This window comes from Chaetura pelagica, unplaced genomic scaffold (assembly GCF_000747805.2).
Source record: "Chaetura pelagica isolate M959 unplaced genomic scaffold, ChaPel_1.0 scaffold251, whole genome shotgun sequence".
NCBI classification, from domain to species: Eukaryota; Metazoa; Chordata; class Aves; order Apodiformes; family Apodidae; genus Chaetura; species Chaetura pelagica.
The window spans coordinates 148,783-174,053 of record NW_009952271.1 but is presented as its reverse complement, the minus strand read 5'-3'; the positions used below and the strand labels follow the sequence as shown (position 1 = coordinate 174,053).

At 46.9% G+C, this 25,271-nt stretch overlaps 1 protein-coding gene across 1 annotated transcript in view; it reads left to right on the top strand.

The window, feature by feature from the left end:
* PRKG1 (protein kinase, cGMP-dependent, type I) overlaps nucleotides 1-25,271 on the top strand; it is a 408,071-nt gene that overhangs the window by 279,332 nt on the left and 103,468 nt on the right. Inside the window, exons 6-7 of the mRNA XM_010007771.1 lie at nucleotides 16,544-16,621; nucleotides 21,010-21,104. Of these exons, the coding sequence (XP_010006073.1) occupies nucleotides 16,544-16,621; nucleotides 21,010-21,104 (173 nt within the window). The remainder of the gene's footprint in view (nucleotides 1-16,543; nucleotides 16,622-21,009; nucleotides 21,105-25,271) is intronic.

Sequence of the window (25,271 nt, the reverse complement as noted above, 5' to 3'; positions counted from 1 at the left end):
TCCCATGATTTCTGGTTTCTAACCCCAAATGGGCTGGAGCAGAAGTGATTAGTTCCTAATAAAGCTCCTTTTATCTGTGAGCCACAGACAATGCACTTTTTATCTGTAAAAGCAGAAAAAAATGTAACTAGCAATTATATTCAAAACCAAATATTAATTAACTGGGTGGGTGTTTTCCCTTGGATGCCACCTCTTCTCCTGCTTCCTCCTAAACCATTGCTCACAGTGACACCTACTGGGGCTGGCTTGCAGGCTGCACCCTCAGCAGCTAATTATGACAGGGCTTAATTAGGGAAAATGAAGATGATGTGATAGGTGGTTCTGGAGACACCTATGGTGACCCAAGGAGTGGCCACCAAGCTTTGGTTGCTGCTCTTCTGGGCTGGGCCATCAGGCTTTTGAGTCTTCCTGAGGAAGAGCTGTTGGCAGTGGAGCTGGGCATGAAATCCCAGCTTTGTGCTGGGTAAAAGAACAAGCACTAAAAGTGGGAAGAGTCTCCTCCCTTCTCCAGACCTTGGTGGCTTCTCAAAATACACCCTGGCTGGGGCAGGTGTTTCCTTTCTGAGGGAGCTGATTTCTTTGGGCCATGAAGCTGCTCACACATCCTTCAGTAGCTTTTCTTCTGTCCCTGAGTGTTCCTGAACATTCATTTAAGGTCTTGGGGCTGTGTTTGAACTAACTGGTGATTTCCCACCCTTGGTGTGGTATTTGCAGTATCTCCCAGTTGTAATAATAGTAATTTCAAAGTGGTTTGAGAGCAGAAAGCCATTTCATCCTTAATCCATGAAATAGTAGGCATTGGGTACCTTGATGGATAAGCAAAAGGCTGAGCCACTGTAGGGAGGAAGAAAAGCACCAGGAATGGAGTTACTGATCTGGTGAAATGGCCTCATTTCCATACCATGCAGCAGGCAGCAAAACACCCCTGGAAATGATTTTTCTTCCTTGCATTTTTAATACGTTGTGCCTTTCTGCCCTTCTTAATAGGGAACTTCCCACCAAGCTTCCCAAAGTGGGATTCCAGATCTCTGTAGGGGTCAGATCCTGCCTGCCAGGTGGAGTTCATGAGGATCACCTGCTGGTACAAGGTGTTTATCAGCCACTGAGCTGGTACTCACTCCTTACTCGCTGGTAATAGCTGCATCATAGAATCCCAGCCTGGTTTGGGTTGGAAGGGACCTTAAAGACTATCCAGTTCCAACCCCCTGCATGGGCAGGGACACCTCCCACCAGCCCAGGCTGCTCCAAGCCCCATCCAACCTGCCCTTCAACACTGCCAGGGATGGGGCAGCCACAGCTTCTCTGGGCACCCTGGGCCAGGGTCTCACCACCCTCATGGTGAAGAATTTCTTCCCAAGATCTCATCTCAATCTCCCCTCATCCAGTTTTAATCCATCCCCATCTTGTCCCACCCCTCCTGCCCTTGTCCCAAGCCCCTCCCCAGCTTTCCTGGAGCCCCTTCAGGCACTGGAAGGTGCTCTAAGGTCTCCCTGGAGCCTTCTCTTCTCCAGGCTGAACACCCCACCTCTCCCAGCCTGGCTCCAGAGCAGAGCTGCTCTGGCTACAAATCCTCCTTTTTTCTACCCTTTGGTGGAAATGGGACCCCTTTCTGGAGGAGCAGCACTTTGGTGAGATGGTGTATGGATTGTTGGGTTAGATAAGGAGGGGTTTGTCTTTGTGTGCTTCTGAGGAGTAGCTGATTGAGATGGTTCCTTCTGACCCTGAACAGATAATGATGTTCATAAACATGTTCCCTCAGAGCTTCCAGGGAGTTGAGCACAGCTTGGAACTTCTGCCCCTTATTTGAAGTCTTCAGGAATGGTGAAAATAAGAGCTTAGGCCTATATTTGGGGATCATACACAGGTTGTTTTGGCTTTAGACCCTGAAACCCTTTAGACCCCTCTTAAAACATAAGAGGCCACCAGAAGTTGTACAGGTGGACCTCTCTGCAGAGCGTTCCTGTAGCAGGTCTTGTCTTCAGGACCTTTTTTTTTGTAGCATCCCCACAATAGCTCCCTCTTTTCCTTGAAGGAAGGGTTGGCCTGGGCTGGGCTCTGTAACCTGCTGGTTGCTGGCACATCCTTGCTGGTGTTGCAGAGCTGAAGGCAGCACCAGCACTGTTCCAGTTGGCACTGAATGAAACCAAGGTGTGGGTTTCCACCAGACATATCAAAATGTATAGAAATGAAGTCTGATGGCAGAGCAATCAGTCTCCAGGATGCAAACATGGATCAGAAGGCTTTTGCTTCTTTGACATGTGAAATGAATTCTAGAAGGAGATTCCTCTTGTCATGCAGTGTTGCTGCAAGGTGTGTTCCACCTGAGCTTTCTGACCTGGGAGTGGAATCCAGGCTCAAGACACTCTGGGACAGTTTTCAGCGGCCTGACAGCTCCATGAGCAGCCTGACCTGTTGGCAGAGCCTGGAGCCTAAAGACCACACAGGGCAAGGGACTGGGGCTTTGTTTAATGCTGGGGTGCCCTCAGCTTGGCTGCTGTGCCTCCTGTGCTGGGGAGGGGTTTGGAAAGGTGAAGGCAGGTCCTGGTTCTGTTGTACATGCCCACCAAGAGCTCCAGGTAGAGGTTTTCTTTGCACTGTTGAAAGTGAGCTCAGGTCACTTGTTCATTGCTTTCTATCAAGTGAAAATACTGAAAATATTCAGACTTCACTTGCCAGTGTGGCAGGAAAATTCATGCTGTCCTCATTATATATATTTTTTAAAGAAATAGAGTTTTGCAAACAGTGAAGAAATTGGCTGGGTTTTTTTCTGGAAACTCTTTTCCAGAAGATGAGTTGTGGTCAGATCTTTGAGCTGGCTTGGGGAGAAGGAGGAAAGCCCAGCTCTTCCATGGGTGGATGCTCATCACCCCTGGCATGACACACTAGGGGGGAGGTGAAGGGTGGGGTGAGCAGCTCCCCAAAGCCTCCAGCTGGATGCCCTGAAGAGCACTTGGATCCCCTGGAGGCTCTGGCTTTGGCAGAGATGAAGCAGGAGCTGCTGTGCCTCTGCTGGGGCTGCAGCAGGGAGAGGCAGCTCCAGTGCTGACCCTTGGGCTGCCCCCAGTTGGGTCCCAGTGCAGAGCTGGGGGCTCAGGAGGTTGCCTGACCTCGGCACAGCTTGCTGTGTGTTTGGGTGTCCCTAGAAAAGGGGGCGAAATTCCAAAAGTCAGATGTGTGTTGGGAAGGGCTGGACCTCAGCTGGCTGCTCAGGATCAGCCAAGTCTGTCTTTGGTTGTCCAGCTTGGAAAAGAGGCAAGAGGGGATCTCTTGCTGGAGATGTGTGTCCTTCAGATGCCCTTCCTCCTTTCAGTGCTCAAAAATAAGCCTCTCAGTGGCTGGGAATGAATGTAAAATGAAAACCACTGACTCTCTTGGTAATTCAGAAAGGAGTGCAAAAAATAGCTCCTTGCTGGGAAAACTTAGGGTAGCACTGGAGTGAAAAATGCTGGGCTCCTGAATCAGGGCAGTGGTGGAAGAGATGGGCACTCCTGAGTTCTGAACACCAGAGCAGACTGGGAAATGTGAATACCCTGCCTGTTAGCAGCACTTGGGTTTAGGTGGTTCTTGTACCAGGGTGAAGGTTTTCCTTGGCTGGGTAGGAGTTTGGGAACTGAGATTGGGGGTGATCCCATCTCTCTTGCGATAGGGATCAATCCTGTGCTTTTCCAAAAACTGCAATCCAAGTTGTCATCTGCCAAATCGCTTCCAGATGAAGCCATGAAAGATAATTCTCTCTGTGCTTTGGATTTCCAAAAAGCCCTGGTGAAGTCATCTCTGGATCGATGTGTCCTTGCCTGGTAAGGAAATAGCTGCCCCTTAGCAGGGCTGCTTCCTGTGCCAAAAACCTGACCTAGATTACATTTCTCAGCCTCAATCTGCTTTTCTTTTCAGGACTAATATTAAGACAGAGCAGAAAAAGCTGCTTGAAAGAGCAAAAGAGATGCAGTCAGTCTAATATTTAGATGTATCATCATAGCTTGAGAGATGGATGAAGATGGTGGAGTTGCAGGGTTAATTCTTCACAGGCTTTATATTTTAGTAACCTTAACCTTTACCATGGTCTGGTAATGGAAAAAAATAATGGTATTTTATTCTCGCAGCTTTGTTTCCTGACCAGTTGTGCAGGAGCCTGGAATAAGCTGCAGGGAGTGCAAATATCCAGTAACCTTGTCTTTGTAACAGCTTCCTAGCCAAGTTCCTATTTGGCTACACCCTCAAAGTTCACTTGCTGCTTTAAGAAGCAGATTTCAGGCAAACATCTTGATCTTGGTTACTCCATTTGTACAATTCCTTGTGATCCAGGCCACTTGTTGGCAGCCTGGAAGTGGAGTCTTCAGCTTGTGTGCATGATCTGGCTGATAAAACCTGGCTTCTTTTGTGTGGTTAAGGAGAGAAATTGAGGGAAAAGGGAGAATATTTTCTAGTAAGATATGAAACCTGTGAAGGTATAAAAGGGAGGGGGGTGTAAGTTGTGATAGTGTTTAATTCACCTGGTGCTGCAAAGCTCACATGTTGAGTCAGAACTGTTTGTCTCCTCCACAAACCCCTAAAGATGTTGCCAAACTGGAAGCAGCTGGTGAAACCAGGGGTTTGAATTGGGCCAGTCTGGGGAGAAAAACCACCATGCACCAGTATAGATGAGGGGTTGGCCTGCTGGAAAGCAGCTCCATGGAGAAGGACCTTGGGGTCCTGGTGGACAACAGGTTATCCATGGGACAGCCATGTGTCCTTGTGGCCAAGAGAGCCAGTAGCATCTTGGGATGTATTAAGAACAGTGTGGCCAGCAGGTCAAGGGAGGTTCTCCCCCTCTACTCTGCCCTCATAAGACCACATCTGGAGTGTTGTGTCCAGTTCTGGGCTCCCCAGTTCACGAGGGACAGGGATATACTGGAAAGAGTCCAAGGGAGGCTACAAGGATGATGAAGTGACTGGAACATCATCTGTTTTGCAGTCAGTAAAGTTGGCTTTTAGTGACAATTCAAAGGGCATTTGCATAAGGTGGAAAGTTAGAGTCTCCTCTTTGATTCAGACCACAAAAAAACCCCACCCTGTTTCATTGCAGTTCAATTTTGAAGGGTGGCTGAATATATTCAATTAATGTGCTTTTTTTTTAGCCCTCGTGGTAGATTAGAGAATTAGTTTGAGTTCTCATGTCAGTGCAAATAACTTGTCTGAGTAAGCACATAAAATTTGGAGTGAATGAAGGAAAAAAAAAGGATGAAACAAATAAGTTGATTTCCATTGTTTATCCCCAGTTTCATTTTGGCAAGGAATTGATGGCCTTTTTAGTAGTTGTGGAGCTGATCTTTAGGTTTATGGAGGGAAATTAGTGCTCCACACACATTCTTCTGTTATGAAGAGAACCAGAAATCAGAGCTATTCAAGGAAGAAGGGCAGAAAAGCAGCTCCTTTTCTTGCATTTCAGTGAAATTGAATTAAACCCCCATGTGCTTTAGTTGTATGAGGCTGGAGACGTTTGATGGTGCACTGACCAACTGGGAGACCATTTCTGGTTCTGTTCCCTCAAAACAAAGCTGTCCAAGCTGAGATGGGGGTGATGTTGCTGAGGGAGACCTTTCCATCTCTGTATTTTAAACCCAAAGCACCTTTCCCTTCCCAAGTGAAGCAATCCAGGTGACACCAACATGTGAAGTGTTCAAAGTGACATGGGATGGGGCTTGTTCAGGGAAACCTTTCAATCCTACACAAGCCCCTACTCCAAATTAAACCTGTGTGACTGGTCATGGCCCTGCAGGCTCTTTCCTCATGTTAATATTTACAATTTCCAGTTGACAGCTTGATTATTTGGGGGATTTTTGCCCCCCAGAGCCAGCACTGACCCCATGTAACTTGCTGTATCATTATTTTTTTCCACTTCATTTTGCTGTTGGCTGGTTTGTCATCAGGGCAACTGATTCATTCCACTGTATCCTCCTTGCAATTACTTACTGCTCAGTTAATTTCCTGCACTTCACATTGATTACCTGTGACTCAGTTATGATTTCAGCAAGCAATCAAAGTGTTGGGTCTTCAATTCCTTGGTGACTTGATCCATGACCTAACACCACTATCAGCTTCAACCCAGCTAATTTGCCATCTCTCATTATCACCATCCACTCTCAGGGGAGTAAATCCTGTTGTTTTCCATATGAGTTCCTCTCTCATCTTCCCCAGAAACCCCGTTGGCTGAAGTTGCTCTTCTGTTTCTCCTTAGCCTGTCCCAGTTTGCTGCTGTCACCCACCAGGACCACCTCTGTGCTCTCCTAACCCTTCAGCCACCTCTCCTTGGGTTCTTCATCCTTGAGGCTCATCCTGACCTTTTACCCTCTTCATCCCCATCTGTGTCCCTTAGAGCTTTCCAGCCTTGTCAGCCTTTTCTTCTTCCTCCCCTTCTCTTCCTTCTGAAATTCCTTGCTTCTCAGCAGATTGTCCTGCCCATTAATCTACATTTACTCCTCTCTTCCTGTCTTGGCATGTAAGGCAATGAAGCTCTCCCCCTCTGACAGCACTTCTGCAGTTCATCTCTTCTGGTGGGACAAAATAAATGTGTGGTGGCAGAATTGAACTTCCCTCTCATCCATCCTTATCCTCTGAGCATTTTCACACATGGAATTTCTTCAAGAACACCAGGATTTTCAGTCCTTCTCTTTGTCCAACCACCTGCTTTGTCCCCTCTTTCACCTCTTATATTTTCATGTCAGTCTTTGCTAACCTGATACATAGATAACCTGCTTTCAGTGGCTACACCTCCAAAAATTAGCACTTCTGAGCTTCTGCTGTAGAGTCATGGAATCTTTTTGGTTGGAAAAAACCCTTTTGGATCATCAAGTCCAACTGTTAGTCCAGCCCTGCCAAAGCCACCACTGAACCATGGCCCTCAGCACCACATCTACACAGCTTTTCAATCCCTGCAGGGATGGGGACTTCATTTGCCCACCTCCTGTTGCAGGGCCTGACAACCCTTTCAGTGAAGAAATTGTACCTGATATCCAATCTGAACCTCCCCTGGCACAACTTGAGGCCATTTCCTCTTGTTGCATCAATTTTTATCTGAGAAAAGAGACCAACCCCCTTAGCTCCAGCCTCCTTTCTGGCACTTGCAGAGAATGAGAAGGTCTCCCCTCTTCAGGCTGAACATCCCCAGTTCCCTCAGCTGCTCCTCATGAGGCTTGTACCATATTCCCAGAAGTTTCCTGCATACAAGGATGTTGGGCTGCAGACAACAGCTTGAGCATCTGTTGAATCTCTTGCTCTACATGCTCCCACTCAAGGAGGTTGTCACTGACCTGAGGGGACAGCAGGGACCACGTCAGGCTCTGGGGTCAGGATGACAGTGGCCCTTGCACCAGCTGGTGACAGTGTTTTGTGACTCAGATCTGTTTTCCAGGCAGAAGCAGGGAAACAGATGTTTTCCTCAGCTCCATGGAGAAAAAGGGGCTGAGGGGTGGTGATGTTGGAAGCCTGGTGGCTCTCCAGAAACAGTTGGGAGATTGCATCCCAGTAACAGTGGGGATGGAGCTAGAGGGATGGGGTGGCTTGACTGCTTTGGGTTGGCTTGGAGAGCAAGTGAAGGGAAGACATTTATTTAGCAAGAATGCATTCAACTCAAGTATTTTAATTTTTTTGGTTCTCTCCCCTCCTCTTTCTCTCTTCCAAGTGCATTTAGGAATCCAAATGGTCTCTCAGGTCTTAATTACAAACTTTTAAGGGACTCATCTGGTCCAAATAATCCTGGCTCACTTCCTGTAGATGTCTCATCACCTGCTTGATATTCCTCAGCATCCTTTAGTCTTAGGGGTGACTGTGGAAAAGTCTTTAGGGTCAAAATCTTCACTTTCTCAGGACATCTGCTGCTATTGACCCCCCCCCCTCTGCCCTCCTTGGGCTTTCAAGAGCCCCTGGACATGCTCAGGTTTGCTGGAAACTGTTGGTTTTCAGAGTGGTCTGGGAAAGAATCCTGAAGGTGACAACAGGACTTGTTTCCTGCCCAAGAGGTTTTTAGTTATGAAGGTCAAAAGGTTCCAGTAAAGGAGGAATTGAGCAGATATGATGATTATACAGGGAGACAGAGGAGCCTCATTTCATCACACAAGGCTTTGCTCACTTCCAAGGAGCACAAAAGAGAGAAGAAGCCCCGGTAGAAACATGTTCATTTGAGAAAGGCATGAGGAGCCCAGAAGGAGCATTTCCTCCTGGGACTGTGCTTCCCACTGCCTTAGGTGCTGAGGAGGGTGGGAAAGGGCCTAAAGCTCCTTCCATCTCATGCACGTGTCTTCCCTTTTGAACACAGGAACCTAGGACAACATTTGCCAATTATGGTCCCTTATACTTTGTGTTGCCTTTTATGGATCCCTGAAGGTGGCACTTCATGACCACTGGGTTGAAGTCCAGTGGGATTGGGAAGAAGATAATAAAATGGGAGCCAAAAAGCCTATGTTGTGTTTCTCATTCCTAGAACGATGTATCTTGCCCAGGTTTGCATTCCCCACTTGCCTGAGTCCAGCTCCTGGCTGGAGAGCTGCTGAGACATCTTGGGTGTCCAAACTCAGCCCCCCCTGCAGGGCTTTGATTCGTGGCAGAAATGCAGAGAACCAGGATATGGTCATTTTACCCTTCAGCTATTTCTGGGAGCATTTTTGGGTAATGCATGGGAGCAAAAGTCATAGAGCAGGGAACCAGAGGTTTGTAATCTCAAAGGAATTCAACACAGAAGATGAACATGAACCTGCCTGGCTCAGCAGATAAACATTTCTTTTTTATTCTCCTTTTTTAGTGTTGCTGGGGGTCATTTCAGACTTGAAAAAAATGTTTCAGGCAGCAAGTTTGAAACAGAATCAGAAGTGTTTTGAAAGCTGCCCTTAGTTTGAAGTCCTGATGGTTTCTCTGAATGTTACTTTGAATCACCAGCAAACCAGCATATTTAGATCATTTTGGTCTGGGTTTTTTTATACCTGGGGGAGATGGGTTCTATGTTGAGCACTGTCATCAAACCCATGTCCCCCCACTGGTTTCTGTGGTGCAAAGCTGGTGAAACTCCTCAATTGGAAGCCACCTTTGTGTTTCTGCTCCCCGGTTGTGACCTTGGGCAGGGTGTTGGGCTCTTGGTGCCACAGGTGATGTCACACTCCAAACACACACTCTGTTTTCTACCTTATTCCAAATGTTCTCATTGTAAACACAGGAGCCAAAGGCTGGAGGGGGAAAGAGGTTTTTCTGAGGTGTCATCATTGGGTTGGTCTGCAGGATCCAGGTTTCTCCGTGAAGTCTTCCTCAACATTTGGTTGGGCTTTAAAAGCTTGTTGGGTTTTGATGGTTGTTGGGAACAGAAGCTCCGGTTGATGTTGGTGACTGCCAAAATGAGGTTGGTGAACCAAAACATACATGTCTGAAGATGCAAGTCTTCTGATTTCTCTGGTGGGTGAGGTGTTCCCTGGCATGCTGTGGAGGAGGACTTTGTAACAGTGTGGTGGCAGGCAGGGGGGCTTGAAAGCAGGAGAAAGCACCTGAAAGCACCTGAAGCTCTTGTGGTTGGTGCAGATGGTGGTGGCACAGGGGTAGGTCCTGCCCAGTGCCCAGGTGTGTGTGTCCATCTGAGCTGCTCTGCTTTGGTTGTCCCCAGCAAACCAAGTTCTGGCTCTTTGGGTGTAGTGTTGGGAAGTAAGGAAGCTGATTTTCCTCCCCCCCCATTGCTACAATACTGGAAGTTGATGAGCTGTGGGTGGTTTCCATGCAGGATGGAGGGGTGTGATGGAAACACCCTGGGAAGGACCAGGCTGTTCATTAGATGCACTAACAACTTTTCTCAGAGGCTTTTCTCAGACAAGCCCATTCACTTGGGTCCTGTATCAAGATTTGGTTGGTGAGGACTTGCAGTTCTGGTCTCAGGGAGCACAGGGACACCAAAAAAGCAATTATTGTCAAAATCTGGTGCTACTTGTTGTTCCAGCAGCTAATGCTTCCTTGCTTCTAGTTTTGTCAGTATTCACAGAATTGCTGGAGTTGGAAGGGACCTCAAGAGATCATCTAGTCCAGCTCTCCCACTCAAGTAGGATAACCTAGAGCACTTGACACAGGACTGATCCAGGCAGATCTCCAGTCATCCAGGTTCCACACCCTCCCTGGGCAGCCTATTCCAGTGCTCCATCACCCTCACTATAGAGAAGTTTTTCCTTGTATTTAAATGTAACTTCCTATGTTCCAACTTCCACCCCGTTCAGAATTCCAGCTGTGGCCTCACCAGGGCAGAGCAGAGGGGGAGAATGACCTCCCTGGACCTACTGGCCACTCTTCTTTATGCACCCTAGGATTCCATTGGCCTTCCTGGCAGCAAAGGCACACTGCTGGCTCATGGATCATTTCCTGTCTATCAGGATTCCAAGATCCTTCTGCTCCAAACTGCTTTCCCTTCAATGCCAGGTTGGTCTCCTATCAAGCCAGTTACTTCTCAAGAGAGACTGAACTACACGGGCACTCCTCCACTCAAGGCTGGGCTCCACTGGCAAGGCTTGGAACCTTTATATTACAAGTATTTAAATGCTTATAGGAGTTAAACCAGATTTAGGATAGATACTGACATCAAGGCTGTGATTATGGATTGAAGAATTAAACATCTTCAGTTGTAATTCTTGATATGTTGCACGTGCCAAAAAAAAAAGGGCAGAAAATCCAAGACACTTTTTAAAAAAGCACTTAGTTATATTTTATCACTTGTTTTCTTAGGAAGAAAACTGTTTGGAGCTCTGACCTGTCCTTTAATAAACACAGGAATGTTTGGCTTGCAAGCTTGGCTGGCACCCTGCATCCCTGCCTGGCTAATGGGGGAGCTCCTTACTGGTTTAGACTGGGAAAAATGCTTATTTTATGGGAAAACAGGGGTACTAGGGGCCAGGGGAATATGCAAGGTGTGGTGAAGCAGCCCTTGCTCCATAGAGAAGTCCCTTAGGGGCCTGGTGTGACTTCACAGAAAACAACAGCCTAGTTAGTGTGACAGATGCTCTAAATTCTGCACCACATATAATGAATTGAAGCTGAACCTTTATTCCCATCTGCTGAAGCCTATAAAACCCACAGCTGTGGCTGGCTGGGGGAGGAGTGTTCCCAGCAGGAGTTTCATGGCTTTATCCTTGCCCAATCTCTCAGACTTGGATGCCAAATGAGCACCTGGATGCCTTAACTCAGATCCCTTTTTTTTCCCACCCCCTGCACACCCAGGGTCCATGTAACCATTTGCTTTTCTGCCTGGTTCTCTGTCCCTGGCAGGTTGTAGAGCTGAATTTCTGCAGCCTGCATTTCTGGGCAGGTTTTTTCTGTTCCACTGGATTTCAACTTTGCAGTTGGAGTGAAGAAAATGTAGGAGTAATTAATAGTCTGGTCAATTCTTCCAGCTAGGAATGAATTGCTGTCTTCTGCTTTGATTTTGCTGTGGCCTGAAGGAGCTGTGTCTGCTCAAAACCCTCTCTGATACTTAGGGTTGGGGGAAATCTGTCTGAGAGATTCCATTTTAGCTTTCATCACTGAACTTTGCTGTTGCCTCTGAAAACACAGAGTTCTGTCCAGACTCCCTTTCTCTTGGGAGAAAAGCCTAAAACCCAAAAGTTTCCAGTTCTAAGCCCAAATCTGGGGTGTTAGACTAGTTAGATAGTTTCTTTTTTATTCCCTTTTGACTGCAAAGATGAGATAGCAGCATTGACTGCCTGTTTGAAAGGCATTCTGGAAATTCTTTCATGAGTGTGCATAGGACTTTGAAACTAGAAATGAAGAAGATGACAATGAGTTGTTCTCTCCATCAGAAGGGTTCAGTTCCACACCTTGCTAGAGCTCAGCCACTGAGTTGAATCCTGCACGTGCATGTCCAGAAGAAGCAGTGGGGTCAGGCTAAAGTTAGTAAAGACACATTGAACCCCTGGCTTTGCTGCTTTCCTTTTTATGTCCAGTTCTGGAGTTCCCAAACCAGGAGGGTCATGGAGCTGTTGGAATGAGACCCAGAGGAGGCCACAAAGATGCTCAGAGGCTGGAGCAGCTCTGCTCTGGAGCCAGGCTGGGAGAGTTGGGGTGTTCAGCCTGGAGGAGAGAAGGCTCCAGAGAGACCTTAGAGCACCTTCCAGTGCCTGAAGGGGCTCCAGGAAAGCTGGGGAGGGGCTTGGGACAAGGGCAGGGGAGGGATGGGATGAGGGAGAGTGGATTGAAACTGGAAGAGGGAAGATTCATTTTAGACATGAGGAGGAAATTCTTCCCTATGAGGGTGGTGAGACCCTGGCCCAGGCTGCCCAGGGAAGCTGTGGCTGCCCCATCCCTGGCAGTGTTGAAGGGCAGGTTGGATGGGGCTTGGAGCAACCTGGGCTGATGGGAAGTGTCCCTGCCCATGCAGGGCATGTCCATGCCCATGGATCCCAGATCATCCAACCGAAACCAGTCTGGGATTCCATGATTTTCATTCAATTATGATTCTTTTGCATGTACCACCCCATCAATACATCCTTATATGAATTGTTGTTTTTCTTCCTGTTGTTCTTGGACTGGTTTTTCCTAGATGAAGTGGAGCTTGTGCTGTTAAAATCCAAATCAGCTGGGCAGCTTTTTCTGAAGTTCTTCTTCTGATGACTTTGTATGATGGTTCCATGTGTAACTTGGGAACGTTTTTGCTGCCTTTTCCCTGGCTGGCTAAAAGCAAGAAGTTTCTAGTTATTCTTACTTGCCTGTGTCAGCAGTGAGCACCATGGGGCTGTGCCTGCCTCACATGGTGCTTTCAGTCCAGAGGGACAGAAGTCATTGGGTTAGAAAGGCAAAGCACAGGGATGGGTTCATTTACGGTAGAAAGGGGGATTTCAGAGGAGGAGTGTGGTTAGAGGGTGGGGAAGGACCATCATCAGAGAAGATAGTGATAGGACAAGGGGTGATGGTTTTAAACTGAGAGAGGGGAGAGTTAGGTTAGATATTAGGAAGAAATTCTTCACTCTGAGAGTGGTGAGGAACTGGGATGGGTTGCCCAGGGAGGTTGTTGATGCCCCATCCCTGGAGGTTTTTAAGGCCAGGTTGGATGAGGTTTTGTGCAACCTGGTCTGGTGGTTCCTTGCTCATGGCAGGGGGGTTGGGACTGGATGATCTTTAGGGTCCTTTCCAACCTTAATGATTCTAGGATTATAAGGACAGGTGGATTCAAGCAAGAATTGCTGTAAGTCTGGTTGGAATGAGCTGGGAAAGAAATGGGCTGAAATGCTTGAAGATATGGACTGCAGGGAGGGCAGGGAGAGGTGCTGGTGAGGAGGAGCTCAAATGAAATGAAAGCTCTGTGTAATTGGGCACCCAGGAGAGGTCCTGGACAGAGGAATCTGTTTGGAGTGTTGGAAGAAGGACCTGCAGTGTTTTGAATGAGATTAGAGCCTTGGGGAAAAAGATACAGTAGGCAAGAGAAGCTGAAGTAAGTAAGGCTTGGAGTGGTTGGGAGGACTCGTGTAGGAATGATTGGGAGGACCTATGGGTGGGAATCAGGGCAGCAGCTGAGTCTCAGTGCTGAGTGCTTGGTGCAGTTGTAGCTGGTGAGTAAGACCAAGAAACGTCCCTTTAGGAAGAAGGTTGAGTTGTGTGGAATGTGTCATGTGGCTGGAGTCAGCTACAAGGCAGCAGCAGTTGCAGATGTTTAATGAACATAGGTTGTCTGTAACAGATCTGGAAACATTTTCTCTGGCTTGATCAGTCATGACATTTTTGGGTGCCTACAAGATTCCACTTGGGATAGCACCATCCCAACACCATAGAGTTGAGTGTCAAGCTGGATGCTCAAAAATGGCATCCTCACAATCTACTACCCAGAAACACCCCGAAGGAGAAGTAAAACTCTGTGTGTTTGTGGTCAGGGTCTCCTCCAGGATTTTTGCCCCTTTTCCCACTTTGACACATGCAGATAGGGAAACCTCTGGATTTTTCGGATATTCACCTTGAACCTCCTGTGCTCCAGTTTGCACCCATTACCCCTTGTCCTATCACTGGTCATCACTGAGAAAAGCCTAACTCCATCCCCCTGACACTCACCCCTTACATATTTGTAAACATTGATGAGGTCACCCCTCAGTCTCCTTTTCTCCAAGCTAAAGAGACCCAGCTCCCTCAGCCTCTCCTCATAAGGGAGATGTTCCACTCCCTTCATCATCTTTGTAGCTCTGCGCTGGACTCTTTCGAGCAGTTCCCTCTGTCAGAGCCCACTCATCATCAGGGCAGCCCACAAGTCTTCCTGACCCACCTTCTCTGGTCCCTTTTCTGAAGATGAACATGTTAATACTCAGTGGATGTGATTCTGGTAGGGAATATTTGTTTTTAAATGTCTTAATCTTCTGCAGAATCTGAAGGGTCTTTATTCCTAACTTTGACTTTCTGATTTCATTTACCCAGAATTGTTTTAGGATCCTAGAAGCACCCACAGCCTATTATGGTTATATCTATTATTATCTATTATCTATTATATCTATTATTATATATTATATCTATTATTATCTATTATATCTATTATTATATATTATATCTATTATTATATATTATATCTCTACTTTTAAAGAAACTAAATTAATTCTATATTTTCATTCCCTTTCTTTTTTCAAGGACTATCATTTTTTGTTAATACCCCTTAATGCCCAGTGCTCCCAAAGCAAGGAGTTGTTTTCCTCAGGTGTAGGAGAGAGGTTTCCTGGAGCCTTTCCCTGTTTATTTTCATGTTGGAGGCTGTTATCAGTTTGCAGAGGACACCAGAAAGATGGAGTGTGAAGAGAAATAAATAAATGCAGGACAGTAAAATAACCTTGACAGAAAATAGCTCAAGCTTATTCAGATTCAAGGATTCTGATGAATTCTTCTGTCTTAGCTCAAATCCATCCTTGTTTATCCCTACTTTGGGGATTTAGAGATCTGGGGCTTTGTGCTTAAGTGTGGCTTCAAACAGCACCTGAGCTGGAGCACAGGGAGATTTTGGGGAGGTTTTGTCCCAGGTCAATGCTGGGCCCCATCAGACTTGTCACCTGCAGCTTCCTGAGGGGGCTTTATTAGATATAAAACATCAGTTGTGGCCCTTCTATCTTGTAAGGAAGTAATTCCAAGGCAGGAGACCTTATTGCTCTCTACAGCTCCCTGAAACGAGGTTGTAGGGAGGTGGTTGTTAGTCTCTTCTCCGGAGTGACAAGTGATAGAACAAGAGGAAGTGGCCTCAAGTTGTGCCAGGGGGAGATTCAGGTTGGATATTAGGGATCATTTTTTCATGGAAAGGGTTATCAGGCTCTGGCCGAGGCTGCCCAGGGCAGGGGTGGTGTCACCATCCCTGGAGCTGCTTGAAAACCCTGTAGATGTGGTGCTGAGGGACTTGGGTTAGTGGTGGCCTTGGCAGGGCTGGGCAAAGGTTGGACTTGATCTCTTTTCCAACCAAGACGATTGGTGGCTCTGAGATGTGGGTGAAGACATTGGGTGGGAGGGTCTTGGTGTTTTCCTGCCTCTGCTTGCTCTTGGGCTTGGGGATTGTTGAATGTGGAGGGTCTCTGGAGAAGACGCCAGGATTTGGGGGCTCAGTAGGAATGTGGAGTCTTTATTTAGAACAGAGCAGCTATTTTTTTTATGCTATAAAAATACCTCTTGCATGTGATGGGGCATCACCAGGGATGGAGATGTTCTGTTAGGGTTGGGTGCAGGTGTTGATAAGCTGTGACATGAATTTCATAGAATCACAGGCTGGTTTGAGTTGGAAAGAACCTTCAAGACCATCTAGATCCACCCCCCTGCATGGGCAGGGACCCCTCCCATCAGCCCGGGCTGCTCAAAGCCCCATCCAACCTGCCCTTCACACTGCCAGGGATGGGGCAGCCACAGCTTCCCTGGGCAACCTGGGCCAGGGTCTCACCACCCTCACAGCAAAGAATTTCCTTTTAATGTCTCACCTAAATCTCCCCTCTTCCAGTTAAAGCCATTACTCCTCATCCCATCCCTCCCTGCCCTTGTCCCAAGCCCCTCCCCAGCTTTCCTGGAGCCCCTTCAGGCACTGGAAGCTGCTCTAAGGTCTCCCTGGAGCCTTCTCTTCTCCAGGCTGAACACCCCAACTTTAGCACAGAACAGTCCACCAAACAAAGCAAAAAACATTACTATAACAGCAAAAGAGCAAAAATTGTTTGTTCAAAGCTGGAAAAAGACCAAAACCAACCAAAAAAAAAAGAATGGGAAAGAACTATTTTTACAACAGACACATTATTGCAATTTATTTTGTGCACTGTCTTGGCCACTGCAAATTCCTTTGTCTCCTTCACTGAGTGTAAATGGCTTGAGGCTGGGAGGATAATTTATCTGGGCAAACGCTGGCAAGTAGCAGAGGAAGAAGAAAAATGGCCAAGCCGTAAACAGTTCCATTTTAATTATGATGTGTCTTGACACAGGACAATTTTTTAAATCACTGCCACTGCCAGCCTGGGATAAAATTGGTCCAGGCTTATGTTTCCGTAAGTGTTGTCTTGCCAAACTATCTGTTAAAAAACAGTCTCTGCTGTTTGTTCATCTTAATTGTATGTTTTTTTTACAGACACACTATGAAAGTGGAGAGTATATTATACGACAGGGTGCTCGAGGGGACACTTTCTTCATCATCAGCAAAGGGAAGGTGAGTTGTCACCCTCAGAGACACATGGGATGGTTGGGGATGGTGGGATGAGCTCTCCAGAGCCAGGCAGGGTTTTGTCTCTCCCCTGCCTCAGGCTCCCATGATGCAACACTTGACATTTAATTAAACTTCTTGGAGCTGGATCAGCTGGGAAGAGTGGCCAGAAGGGGGGGGGGAGGAAATAGTTCTCCTGCTGTTTTACTCATGTGCTCACAGTGAACACATGGGGGTTTGAAAACAGTTGTTGGGTCTCTTAGTAAATGACCAAAAGGCTCATTTAAAAAAAAAAAAACAAAACAGAATACCCTGCAGTACTCAGCATTTTCTTTGCATAGTATCCCTCTTCCAGGGCTGATTTCCAGGCTTTGTTCCCATGGCTCTTGCTTCTCAGCTTCTCCAAATGAAATATTAGGAAGCCAGAGGAGCCTGAGCTCTGTCCTTGGGAAAGAAAACAAGGGCTAACTTTCTGTTCCACTCCTCACTGGGGAAATATGCTTTTTGACCACATTTCCTGTAAACTCCTGATGGGATTTTATAGATAAGAGTGTTTCCTTCCATTATTTTTAATTTTTTTAGCTGGCTATTCCACTTGGGAAACATGTGGCCTCTTTTCACATAGCAAGATGGAGATGCTCAAGAGGGATTCACAGGAGATGAGATGTGATCCATTGAGAGGAACCACAGGTGGATAAATATGCTTGAAAATGGGCCAACCCCAGCCTGCTGGGCCATGATGTTTGCACCAAGGCACAGGTTGATGTTGGCCTTGAGTAACTGAGGGAAGCAAAACCCCCTGGCATCTGGAGGGGAAGGGTGTGGGGGTTGCACCTGCTGTTGGGCTGTTTCCTGAGGCAGCTCTCAGCTCTAGAGTCCTCAAACTAGATTTTCACCAGCATCTTCCACAGTTTGTCTCTGGGAGCCATGTCAGAAAAGCAGAAAAGGTCTTTTTTTCAGATGAGTAAGATGGTCATGGACAAATCTCTGCAATGAAGATAACCATGGACTGCAGAAAGCCAAGTCTGATAGTGCTCCCTCACTCCCTTTTGCTTCCCTCCACTCAGAACTAGTTGTTCCTCTTCTCCCAGATTAAGGGCAACCATTCAAAGCCCCTTTGTTGGTTTTTCCCCCCCTTTTTAATGGGCAAAAATAAAGGGAGAGTGTGACTTGCTCCCCTGTCAAGTGTTTGAAGCCTTCCTTGCCATGTTGGCCATCACTGCTGGCAGTGATGCTTTTATCCCACTTGGTCAGGTAGATCTCACCCCTTCCTAGAAGACCTCAGTCTCCAAAGAGAGTCTCTTGGTTAGAATAACCAAATCCCTCTTGTTGACACCAGCTGAGCAACCAATTGTTGGCCTGCATGGTCCATCCAGCCCTCCTGAAGCCCTTCCACCTCACCTGCAGGATGGAGGAGAAAAACACCCGTTGCTCCAAAGCCCTGTAGTCCTGCTTGAGATGCTCCTTGGCTTTGCTACTTGATCTTACATCTGTCAGCCAGAGAAAGGGAGCTAAAATAAAAAAAGCACACATGGAATTGTTGAGAAATTCCCTGGGTCCTGGTGGCGTAAGAGAAATTCCCCCAGGGACAGTTAAATCCTGCCCAGTTTTCTCTTTCAAGCTTCCTGATTTGCAGAAGAGGTGTCAGTGGCTGATAGAAGATGCACAGAGCTGGAGAGTGTTTAATTTTCATGCCTGTGCTGGGACATGAGAGCTACAGAGTGGGTGCCAGGACTAAACTATGGCAAGGACACAGCTCAGGGTGGGAGGGGCAGAGCCTCAGCAGTGCAGCATGGAACAAACAGCAAGGAAATACAGAGTTCAAACAGCAATTTCTGGTGCCTGGGACTTTCTGGAGGGGGAGCACAGAATGTCCCATGCTAAAAGCCCACCCAGGCAGCTTAATAAGCCAGGAAAAGTCCTGGCTGCAACTCATGTCCCTGGGACCTCATGTTGCTTCCTGCCTCCAGCAGCATCACATGGATGTTCTCAGTAAGAGAGCTACTTGGAAAAACCTGCCTTGCTTCTAATGTCTGAGTGAGAGGCAAGTGAAGAGAGATGAGTGTTCACATTTCTGAGCTCAGCACTTCTCTCAGAAACACTTAGAAAGACTTTGGCTCCATGTTCCTTCAGCCCATGGATGTTTCTTGGAGGAGCAAAACTCTTTTCCCCTTTTTCTTCCTCAACTCCACCCACCACACCTGCTGCCTCAGCTCATTTAGTCTATGTATTAGAGTGTGTTTCCTCAAGGTCAAGTGAATAGAAACCAAAAAGTATGTTTGGAACACCCTGCACACAGCAACCTGATGGATAATGTGTCAGATGAGAACAGCTCAGTGTCAGAATCATGGTGATTAGAAAAGCCCTCCAAGATCCCAGAGTCCAACCAACTTATCCAAGCCTTGTGCCTGCTGGGTCCCTGCCTTGCCCAGAGGCACCATGTGTCACACTGTGCTATTGCACATGGTTTGTCCCTTAAAAAACCATGGGATTGCACCAGTTTAATGCCAGCTGGTGCCAGTTCTTCATTGTTACCGTGGCTACTCAAATGGCTCATGTCTTTGAACTATGGTTCTACATGAACCATGTAGAAATCACACTCCCTTGGCTTAGTATCAGTGGAGACCATGGAGAAAGAGCTTAAATGTATATTAAACTTCCCTTTGTCCAAGTTAGTAATTTGGGTTTTTTCCCATCAGCTATAAATCATCTGGCTTATCCCTACCCTCATCTGATCTTCCATGAGTCACTGGAGAGGTTAGATAGTAGGTGGTGCAGATTGGGAGCTCATTAATGGCCCAAACCCACTGGTTTCATCACCTGGAAAGGAGATGGGAGGAAGCATGGGCCACAGTTGTGAATTTAATGGTGAAATTAAACTGGAACTTCATTAAATCTGAAAGGATGTGTCTGACATCCCAGACCTCAGCTTTGTGACTTTGCTTCTGCAAAAGCTGTGATTCAAACTCAATGGCCTGAAAAGGAGAAGCAGATGAGAGATTTTCCCATGGATGTGAGGGACCTCCAGAGAGCTACTCATCCCAATTTTGGACAACTCAGCCTTTGGAAATGCCTGTCCACTGACCCAGAGACAGAGCCTGGACAACTGGATTTAGAGATGTGAATCATAGAATGGTTTGAGTTGGAAGGGACCTTCAAGATCAGCCAGTTCCAACCCCCCTGCATGGGCAGGGACACCTCCCAGCAGCCCAGGCTGCTCCAAGCCCCATCCAACCTGCCCTTCAACACTTCCAGGGATGGGGCAGCCACAGCTTCCCTGGGCAGCCTGGGCCAGGGTCAAGGTTGGGAGAGGTGATCTCCATCGGCATTGTTAGCAGGGGGTTGTGTTTCCACTGCCTTCTCGAGCCATAAGAAGTGTGAGTTACCTCTGGTACCAGCTGAGAAGGAAGAAATCTTGCTCACAAAGGGCCATGACATCAATATCATTGATTTTCCATGGAGCTGTTGTCATCCTTGGTGTGTCATGCCACCCTCAGCACCCAGCAGGGTGTCAGAGCTCTGTCATTTCATGGCAGCTGGGATTTATATCCCCCCACTGGCAAGGGAAACCAGACCCAGGGGTGTTCAGGTGATCAAGTCCTATTTTTCTTCTGCAAGGGCTTCAGGAACTAAAAAGGACCCCCCGGTGATAGGAAATCATTGCTCACAGATGTGAAGTCACCTTCTGTTGAGCCAGCTTCAGCTTGGACTGGCACTGTTACACTACCAATGGTGTTAGAGTGGGAAGAAAGTGACTTCTCTTCTTTTTTACTACAAAACTGAAAAAGAAACTGTTTGGCTTTGGTAGTGGGGTTTTTTGTCTTTCAACTTCTGTGAAAATATTTGATTTTTGCTCCAGCTGGAGATACCTCCTTCTTGAATCTGGGAGACAGTGAAAGGGAGACGAGGCATCCTTCATCCCATAATGCTCCAAACTGGTTCAATTATGTCTAAACAGAGATTCTTTTTGGTTTTTTTTTTCCCCCTGAAATGAATTAAGCACCACAAGAAATGGTGCAGAACAAAGCAACCTGTGCCATGTGGCTGCCTGAGACATGGAAAATGTTTGGAACCAATTTCTGCTGGTGCCTCCATGCAGAGACTCGTGCAGCCAGGTCTAAAAAATGGAATGAAAGCCTCCAAAAACCCACAAGTAGTGCAAGTTCAGTAGGTACCTTATGGGAAAATACCTGCTCATTTTCTTGGGTGGTTGGTTGGTGGTGCTGAGGGAAGAGTGCAGGGCTGTGGAGAATGATGTAGTTCCCAGAGGGAATATGGGTTGGAGCTTTTCCTGAGAGATCCAGGAGATGAAAAATCCCTCTCTGAACAGACAGGTTTTATTTATAACTCAAAGTTTTTCTAAATGCTTGGGGGGGGTTTTGGCTTTTCAACAGGTGAATGTGACTCGTGAAGATTCCCCCAGTGAAGATCCTGTGTTTCTCCGTACTCTAGGGAAGGGAGATTGGTTTGGAGAAAAAGCCCTTCAAGGGTAAGTGCTCCTTACTATGCAGCTCCTGTTGAGAGCAACAACATTCCCCAATGTGGGATGCTTCTGAGATTCAGCTGGACAGGCTGCTGGGCCATTTTGTCTAGACCATGTTTTTACCGAGAGAAGTTGGACCAGGTGCTCCTTGAGGTCCCTCTCCAGCCTGGCATTCCATGATTCCTGTTCTGAGATAATTTTTCAAGGATTTCTGGTGCCTTCCGAAGTCATTTGGAAGGAGTTTGGGAGGGGGTTTATGCTTCTGGAGTCGGGTGTTGGCACTTGTTTTGTGGAATCAAGGCTGCACCATAATGGGGAAATAAGGTTTGTTCTGTGGTTGAGAGGCCAAGTGTGGATCTTCCCATGTTTGCAGACACCAAGGAAACGGCCTCTCTTTGCACTGTTTTCCTTGACCAAGCATTTGGAGGTCAAAATGTTGACCTTTTGCAACTCTGGACTGCTTTTCCTGTATGGTTAAGAGCACAATCATGGTGGTCTTGATGGGGTTGGCAGCAGGGGGGTTTGTCTTCTGTCCATGTAAGTTTGTTGGAGGTGGGAATTGTACATGAATGACCTGTTTTCTATAAACATCTTCCTTTGGGGATGACTTTGAACTCAAAGAAGAGAAACTAAATCCATCATCAACAGGATGTGATTGTTAAAATGTTTGGTTTTCATAGGGAGGAATAGGAATGGGAATCATAAAGCTTGTGCTGTAGGCAGGGATTTGGGGCATCTGCTCATCTTGATGGTCAAAACCACTTCATCCTAACCTATGGGGAAGCTACTGGGCTTCTCTTTGGTGCTGTGATACCATGATCAGTCTCTCCTCAATCAGCCTTCTTCCAAAAAGAAGCCAGGCTATTTGAAGGCCAAATTTCTGGCAGCCAGGGAGAGGTGTCAAGCTGGGGAGGCTGCAAACCTGAAGGACCTGCACTTTGCTCCCGGGCTCAGGGAGGCTGTACCTTGATGTAAATTGAACAGTGTGAAAATACTGTCATGTAAATCATCCAGAAGCTTGATAAATGGCTGATGAGTAAGTCTTTCTCAGTGCTGGGTGAGACAGGAGTGTTCAGCAACTTGCTAAACCTCTAGGATGTTCCTGCTCTGCGTGTGAAATGCAGTTGCACCCGAGAGCTGAAGATGAAATGGACTTTTTTCAGTGTATTTTCTTTATCTTTGACTCGTTTTTCATAGTTCCCCAGGACTTGCCTAGCAATAGCTAAGGACATGCTATGGAGTTGGATATTCTGCTTTCCTACCTCTGTAGGATGTAGGGTAACAATGAAAAGATGTTTTGTCCAGACCGTATAAACCACGAGTTGCAGCATTTGCTAAGCACAGAGCAGGAGGAACAGGCAGCTCATCTCCCTGCTCTCCCCTGGAAACAGGGATCCTGCAATGGATCCTCACCAGCTGGGGTGAGGAAGGTGGGTCTGGTTCTGTGCTGGCACCAGATGGCACGTGTTATTCTCAGTGTCTTGTTGCACAGGGGCAGGGCCAAAACAAGTGGTGGAGTGAGGAGCCACATCATCTCAGGGCAGTGCTGGAGGCTCCCAGCTGCTCCACTGCTCCCCTGCCTTCCTGCCATCAAGGCAGCAGATGTGCTATTTCCAGTATAGCCTCAGGGAATTAAAGTCTAGTCACCATCAGAGATGTTCTGGGGTAGGCTTTTATTTTTTGGTGATGTTTTCTCAATTGGAAAGAAAACATTTTGTAAGAGTATTAACAAGAATTGTTTCTGTCAATGGGAAAGTAATTATTCAAATAAGCAAATTATTCAAATAAGCAAAGGGAAAGAACTCAGTGCAACTTTGTGGCTCCCATATAAACACTGGCTAATAATGGCATTATGTGCATACAGGAAAGCTGGGGAGGGACTTCTGACAAGGGCTTGTAGTGAGGGGATGAGGGGGAAAGGCTTAAAACTGCAAGAGGGGAGATTTAGGTTGGATATGAGGAGGAAATTCTTTGCTGTGAGGGTGGTGAGAGCCTGGCCCAGGTTGCCTAGGGAAGCTGTGGCTGCCCCATCCCTGACAGTGTTGAAGGGCAGGTTGGATGGGGCTTGGAGCAGCCTTGTCTGATGAGACCCCTGCCCATGAAGAGGGAATGGAACTGGATGATCTTTAAGGTCCCTTCCAACCCAAACCAGTCTGTGACTGATCCTGTGGCAGTGCTGCCTTGATGGCATCACACAGCTGAGCCTTGCACAAGGGCCCCTGCCTGGAGCACCCTGTGTCCTACTCAGAGGTGTTGGTTTGGGAGCAGCCAGCCCTCTGTCCCATCAGGCGGAGAGCATGGTTAGTCTGCACTGGACAGGCTTACAGAGAACAATGGGGGATGAAACTAGGACAGAAGAGCAAATCTTTAGGAATGGAAGAGGTTCTTTATCTTTTCCTTAGCAGTAAAGGTTCTTTCTCCTGCAGAAATTGTGTTTCCCATAGCCCAGTCCAACAGAGGAACAGTTTGAGGCATTGTCTCCTGACTGTTTCATAGTATGTTTAGACAGAGCTGTTGTTTTGGTGTTCCAGCCTATTTTGGTATCCAGGAGGATCTCCAGACCATGGAGCAAAAAAGCATTGGCACATGGCAAGGGGCTGATATTTTGGAGAGGTGGTGATGGAGCCCACCTTGGTGAGCAGGAGATGGATTTGGAAAGGAATGTTATTGACAGTTTGGTTTGTCATGCTTTGATCAGACTGGGCAACTCTTGAGGTCCAAGAGCTGGGACTTCTGGGGAGTGTGTAGGCAGAGGAGATTCCTGACAACTCAGCAGCCTGAAGTCTCCTGGGTGGTGGCAAGAGAGGAAGAACTTGGGAGATGAGCTCAGGCTGAAGCTGCAACAAGGCTTGTATGTATTTTATCTATCCATGTATGAATATCATTGCTGGGAGTAAAAAAAGTGTTGGAAATACAGATACTACACTTTGATTTAGAATCACAGATGGGTTTGGGTTGGAAGGGACCTTAAAGCCCATCCAGTCCCAACCCCCTGCATGGGCAGGGACACCTCCCACCAGCCCAGGCTGCTCCAAGCCCCATCCAACCTGCCCTTCAACACTGCCAGGGATGGGGCAGCCACAGCTTCCCTGGGCAACCTGGGCCGGGTTAAACCTGCACAAATATATTAAATGGCTTTAGCAAAGATCTTTCCCATATAGTAGGATGAAAGTGGCAGCTCATTTTAGCACTTTCTAAACTGTATTTTCAGAAAGCCCTGGCCAGAGAGTGTCCTCCTCTCATAGTAGAGAATTAAATACAGGTCTTTATTTTCTTGATTATTATTATTTTCAATGTGTTTGTTGTGCATGGGGTGAAGAAGAAATTGTGGTCTTTGGGCTGTCACTGCAACTCCAGTGGCCCTTGAGCTGCAGTAACAGATTTCTGGATGTAACAGTATCTTCCTTTCAAGAGAATTTATGCTATTTCCCACTTCTGTCTCCATCTCTGGAGGCTCCTGTGTGGTTATTTGCTCAGTTAGAGAACCCATCTGTCCTCTAACTCCCCCAAATCCCTGGGGTGTATTTTGTGCACTGGTAGTTCACAGGAACAGTAAAACAGTGAGTATCTGTATCGGGAGAAGTTTCAGAAGACAATTATCTTCCTGACTATCCAAAACCTTCATCCTGTATTTCCCACTTGCAATGGTGTGACTTGCTGTGGTGAATGATGTCCTCAGGCATCAGAAAGAAGTAGTAATGCCTGGGGAAATGCTTGTGCCTCTTTAAATCAGAAGAGCGGCTGGCAACGTCAGGGCTTTGTGTTGTGATAAATTATTGAAGGAACTTAATTTAGTGTTGAAAACCTTTTTTAAAAGATGGTGGCTGAGAGGAGAGTGAGACCTCAGTAAACAGAGCATTAGAGTCTGAGTATTTTTCTAACACACAGTTGTTTGCTCTTGCTGCAGCCAGGGTTGGGAGTTGGACTCCAGAATGAACTGGTTTTATTAAATCTCTCTAAATGCTGCACGAGATGCTGGAGTCCTTCTTGTGCTTCTCCCTGCTCTGATTCCAAGTTTGTTTCTGTCACCTTGCCATCATGCTACTGCTCAACTGACCTTTTCATTAGTCCTTTTCCCACATAAAAACAAAAAAAAACCCCAGTTTTTCATTAAAATCTGAATTGCCCAAACCTGGGAAGCAGTTTCAGTACCCCACCTTGCTGCCCTCCTAG